Source organism: Tigriopus californicus, chromosome 7 (genome assembly GCF_007210705.1).
Source record: "Tigriopus californicus strain San Diego chromosome 7, Tcal_SD_v2.1, whole genome shotgun sequence".
NCBI classification, from domain to species: Eukaryota; Metazoa; Arthropoda; class Copepoda; order Harpacticoida; family Harpacticidae; genus Tigriopus; species Tigriopus californicus.
In genome coordinates this window covers 465,110-471,110 of record NC_081446.1, presented here as the reverse complement: position 1 = coordinate 471,110, position 6,001 = coordinate 465,110, and the positions used below count along the sequence as shown (strand labels likewise).

Here is a 6,001-nt window from a genome sequence, read left to right as displayed (position 1 = left end):
AGTTTTGGCCACTTTCTGTGGGAATCGGGAGGAATCGTCACCACTCTTACTACTTGCATATCGCTTGACACCATTCTTCGAAGGCGTACTGGCCATACCTGAAAATGGGCCGTAACAACATATCGGTCAAACGAATGATTTCCTACGGGGACCTCGATCTGAACTCGACTGACTCACCGCGCCCTGCTTCACGGCGGCCTCCATCTCAGCTGAAGTCCATGGCATGCGGGTCGGTTCCGTGGCGGGAGTGGCCGAAGCCCGAGGCGCCCGCCCCATTAGCGCCAAGAGCTCCGCCCAGACCGGCGTGACTATCTTTCTGCACGGACTCGAAGAGACTGGCTAGATCCGGGGTGTTGCGAATTTGGTTGAGGAAATCATTCATTTGCGGATGTTTGTCTAGGAAAAGAAAGGAAAGGAATCCGTGAGTCCTGAGCACTCGAGTGATGAGTCATCGCACGCTTTTTCTCGGGCTCTTTTTAACTCACCAGCACCGGGCACGTGGGCGAGCGTGGCCACGGCTCTCAAGGCCGATCGTTTGAGTTCGTCTTGCTTCTCGTACTCCTGTTTGACGGCATTGGCCTTCACTTTGGTGGTAACCGTGGCCTTGAGCGGCTCCACGAGTTTGTCGAGGCGTGTGAGCACGGCCACCGGACACAATTGAGCCGCCCGCATCACCATCAGATACGTCAACATCTTGATGTCGTAATGGTCTTTGAGACCGTCCTGGACGTGGCTCAGGAACTCGAAAATGTCCAGGCGATCCACACAAGTGTCCAACAGGGTGTACATGCACTCAAAAGCCGCCTTACGGAGATCCAGACCATCATCCACCTCATGTTTGAAGGGACCCATTTCGACCTCCCGAATGAGCTCTTTGCGTTTCTGGAATATTAGCAAAGACAAAGTATAAAAATATGATTGATGTTGCTTAATGCAATCGCCTTCGGGACCAAGATAATCAAGAAAGACCTTTCTTTACCTGCGTCTCGTTGTAGAGATGGGGTAGGGTGGTGGGTAGGAGATCGCGGATCAACGAGGGCTTGTTATGAGCGGCTGAGTTGAAGGCCACCAAGGCCACCCGACGCACGCTCAAATCAGGATCCTCCAAGGTTTTGAGGAACTCACCAATAGTGTCCTTCAGCAAAGCGTCGATGGACTGGGGCTGATCGGAGATGGTGAATTTCATGGCCGTGACCACGGTGGTTCGCATGAGGGGCGAGGGCGAGTTCAACGCGGTTTGCAATTCCGGCAACAGCTTCTCAGGATCGATGAGACAGAGCTTGCCCAAGCATTCGGCCACCACGTTCCTGGTGCCCTCCTCCTGGCATTGGCAGTGCTTGAATAACTGCTCCCAAATGGCCGGGATGTAGGGGCCCAACACCTTTACGCTATTGGTGTTCACGGATTGCGCCGAGATGATCTAGAGGAGAGACACACTCACTTTCTCAATCAAGGTCAAAGGGCACAGAATATTCGATCTCGGACTCGTTCGAACCTCTTTCAGTGAATGGAGAAGAAGGTATTGACGCTTGGATTGAGTTTCGATTTCGTGGAGCACGAATGGGAGATATTCCTTCAAATTGCCCAAACTGATGTTTCCCAAAGCGTACGAGGCCGCAGATTTGACCTCTTCGCTCATGTTGTTGAAGCTCTCGAGAACAATCTCCTTCATGTTTCCGGTCTTGCTCAAATCGCTAGAAGGAAGAAAATTGAACATCGTCGGGAACGATTTCAACTCGTGACCCAAAATACTGAACTCGTTTAAAAACACTTACATATTCCGGCCAATCTCGGCCAACGCCAGTAGGGCGAAGGTCTTCTGATGGGGCAAACTATTGGCTGCAGTCAATTGGGACGAGAATTGTTGAACCACGACCATGGCTTCGGCCGGAGACTGAGTCTCCACCACGGCTGCCACACATTTGGCCATGGAGGCTCGGCCCTGTTTGTGGATATTTGCCCCATTGGCTTCCAACACGGGTCCCACTAACAGATCCAGGAGTCGCTTCGAGTTCAAATCGGGCACGGACTTGGCCAAGACCAACGCTTGGAAGAAGCTCTTAAGCGCCACGAGAGCAGCTCCTTGCAGCAAGGGCGAATAAGTGAGGCGGAGCGCTTCCGGGAGACTGGTGTTGGCCACCACGCCCAACATGGGTGTGTCCGTTCTCGCGATGGAAGTCAGGAGCACCAGTGTGAGTTGGGCAATGTGAAGGTCGGCCTCGGAAATGAGGTTGGAGAGTTCGCTCACCACCGGGGTCAGATTTTGCAATTGGGCGGGTTGGTTGTAATTGCGAACCTTTGAAACGAGGAAGGAATTTGAATTTGTATTGTTGTGGGGAGGATGCTGTGATTGATGATCGATCTCATCATCCAAATCATCACTTACCAGAGTGTCGAGAAGAACGAGAGTCGACAGCTTCAGCGTTCTTTGGTTCTTGCGCAAGAAACTAGCTAGAATGGGCATGGCCTCGGGCAGGATGGAGACGAGGTCGATCTTGAGGTTGGAATTGGCCACCCGAGTGAGGGCTTTGACCGTGGTCAGTCTCGTGATCTCGTTCTTGAGTCGGTCCAATAAGATGGGCAAACAACTGGCCAGTTCGGTCTGGAGGTGATCGCCCAAATGAGCCAGAATGCGTCCCATGCACGAAATGGCGCGCTCCTTGACTTCCTGGTCAATATCGGAGGCCTTCAAACGTACGAAACAGCACTCGTAGATCTAAAGAGAGCGGACATTAATCGATTACCTACCTTTGTGTTCCCTCCTTTTGAAATCGAATATTTGGAAAACCTGGATTACCTGAGTCACGTAGGGCTTAAAGCTTTGAGGCGACTCGTTGGCTTTGTCCTCTAAAGGCCGGATAACCATAACCAGAGATTCCAAGACGACCAATGCCTCGGACGAGATCTTGTAGAACGGATCCGACACGGCCGAGATGATGGTGGGTACGAGAACGGGGGCGTGTGGATGGAACACCGAAGCAGGCTGATTGTTCACCAACAAGTGCTGGATGAAGGCCAGCGTGTCGATCTTCATGTTGGAGGTGGACTGCTTCTCACTTAATGAGTACTGAATGCCCGGGATGACGGCGGAAATGTGCTCAGAGAGCGCCCCGGGCAAGACCAGGATCAATTGCGTGAGCAAATTGAAACAGCCCTGTCGGGTCTTGACGCTCTTCTCTTTCATCTGTTTGTGCAAGGCCTTCACGATATCGGGCACTTGACGCTGCAACTGGAACCCAGGACCGTCTTCCGCGATTTCCATCGAATTGGGATCCCGCGACACTGAAAGCAAGAACAAACGAGGCTTAAGATGCGGGGGGGGCACTCCGGTTGTCAGTGGATAAGACCCCTGGGCTGGAGTGGATTGAGAATTACCGCTAATGACGGGCTTGGTTTGCCGCAAGAGAGCCACAAAGGCGTGGAAGATGTCGGCTTTGACGTTCTCCTCGCGCTCCTTGAACCGAGAGATCAAGGCCGGCGACACTTGGCGGTAAAACTCGTTCAACATCTCGTGTCGAGTGGCGATGATGGCTTCCAGACATTTGGCCGCGGATCGCCGCACTTTCCAACTCATGTCGTCATCATCCGAGTATTCCTCATCGGATTCATCCTCCTGGCAAGAACCAAAGTTTTGATCCGGTGCTAAAAAACGCCTCATTTCGAGTCTTACCTCTTCGTCGTCGCACTCCATGGATTCGTCTTCGTCGGCATCGTCGTAATTGTAATTGGGATCGTGGCACATGTACTTCAGACACATCTCCATGATGGTCGGAATGTAGGGTGTGATCTCTTTCTAACATTTGTATACCATGTTTTCACCTGCAATAACACCCATTGGATTGGTTCCACGCCGATTCATGAAGATTCTCTCGCAACGGATGGTCTGTAGTACTTACAAGCCTGAAGGCAATGCTCACGAAGCTCGTCATCTTCGACCACGGCAAACTTCAACACCATGGGCACGACTTTTTCGACGTGATCCCCGAATCGGTGGCCCGATTGGCGGCAAATCGTGCCCACGGCTTGGATGTAGGTCCTCAGATTCTGGGCCGATGAGCTACTCCCATTTCCCGCCACGGCCAGTTCCTTCAGGAGCGAGTCCAATAACTTGATGTACAACGTCTGATCACAAGTCATGACCAAGTGGCCCAAAGCGATAATGGTTCTACGGATCAAAGCAGTCGTCTATTGAATGACCTCAGGGCGAGATACAAGCTACAACCAATTCAGGGATGGTTATATGCTTATGGCATGGGGCATTGCCACAAATACTTTTCTATATTATCGCACCTTTTCCGCACAGCCAGACGCGGGGCTTTCAGTTGAGGTTGAAGCGCTTCCAAGAGATTGGGATGAAACTGGACGAGGACCACACCAAAGCGGGACAGGAGATCACCTAGAATGTCCAAGGCCTCGAGTTGGACCGACACATCGACCTGCTGAGCCACGGCCGCGCTCAGACGGCCCACAATGGTCTTGCACACGGAGGCGGCCAAATTGGGCGTGGTGAGCGGCAACTCGTTGATGACCGTCTTGAGGCCAATGGAGGAGATGTCGCGCAATTGCTCCTTGTCGCCCACCATGTTGTTGCACAGGTTGTCCACAATTGCCTCGACCTGGTGCTCCTTGACCTTGCCCACCAGGGGTCCCAAGCACCGAACAGCCAGATTCTGGACTTCCCCGTTTTTGTCCTCGAGCAAACGCAGCAACATGCGCACCACTTTCCGCTCGGAATCGTCGTCCAGTTTGATCGAGTCTTTTTGGAGCTCGCTCATCAGATCGTTGGTGGCCATGAACCGGAAATCTTTGTCGGAGGAGGTCATCTACAATTCGAAAGGCCAACCAGCCACGGCTTGGGTCAAAGACTCGCTCGAAATTCATTAGGAGGCAGACTTGATGAGGCTAACAGGTCAGGGGGTCTAATGTCAGGGGGTGGCAAGTTTTTAAAAGTTTAAGATATGATGGAGTGCAAGGGTCTGAGCTAAGCTTAGCCAAAGAGACCTTGAACTAGAGGAATGGACATCAGCGGAGCTAGGCCGATTTTTCTTTTTCGTCACAGCTCTTTGACCGAGGCAAAAACGGAAACAGGCAGTACGGTACTGGAATTTGAGACCAAACTTCACAGCTTTTATTTTATTTAGAGGTACCTATTCTTAAAACTCTCTAGACTTTTTACTACATAAACCAGAAACTTTCAAACTTTTCATTTAAAGTAAGATAATTCAAAATATTGTCATAAAAAACACATTTTTTCCTTCTTCTTCTTTGCCATCGCTTGTCCATAATGTATGATTATATCCCCTGTGACCTTTAGAGAGCTCCAATATTGTTTTTACAAAGTGGCCTAGCTTCGCCGATTGCCATGTCCAATCCTCCGGTTAAAGGCATCCTTGGCTGAGCCTATCAAGTTAGGTTCAGTTTCAAAAGGTAGCACCGCCCACTTTTTGGGGGAGTGTGGCGTGTCCATCGCGGCCATCCCATCATCTTCAACGACACTTTATGACATGGCTACCCAAAAAAATCGGCCACTTTGATGGAATCAACTCATTCAGGGCAATCGCCCTATTAGGCATCCTGGTGGGTACTTACTTATCAGACACAAAATCGTGCATATTTCGACAATCCATGTGGGTGGCTCAGGCCATTGATAGTCTGTCATTTCCACAGGGGCCAACTCTAGCTTGCTCTTATTCATCATAATGATTTTTTCGGTTCCAAAGAGGTTAAAAAAAAGCAACTAGTTACAGAGAGATCCAGACTCGTTTCTTACCTTCTCCAAGAGATTGGAGATTTGGTAGGAGACGCCCGACATCTTGACCGAGAGAGGATTGAGAGGATTGATTGATTGATAGGCTCAATCCACCTAAACTTCCACCTCAATTCAACGCCACCCAATGGAACAATGGGATTGGCCCCTGCCAGGGGGGGATTGCCGTGAATGCCAATCGAAGACCCACCGAATGGACCCACGGACGACGCAGATCCAACCCGATCTGGTCGA

General features: G+C 51.0%; 1 protein-coding gene across 1 annotated transcript in view; it reads right to left on the bottom strand.

Moving 5' to 3' along the window:
* The window catches only part of LOC131883146 (cullin-associated NEDD8-dissociated protein 1-like), a gene marked incomplete in the record, with an annotated part of 6,804 nt that extends 803 nt beyond the window's left edge, over positions 1–6,001 (bottom strand). The window contains 13 exon segments of the mRNA XM_059230517.1: positions 1–98; positions 178–396; positions 486–882; positions 980–1,420; positions 1,496–1,694; positions 1,776–2,296; positions 2,387–2,716; positions 2,798–3,282; positions 3,376–3,613; positions 3,671–3,819; positions 3,897–4,165; positions 4,291–4,823; positions 5,771–6,001. Coding sequence (XP_059086500.1) covers positions 206–396; positions 486–882; positions 980–1,420; positions 1,496–1,694; positions 1,776–2,296; positions 2,387–2,716; positions 2,798–3,282; positions 3,376–3,613; positions 3,671–3,819; positions 3,897–4,165; positions 4,291–4,823; positions 5,771–5,812 — 3,795 coding nt within the window.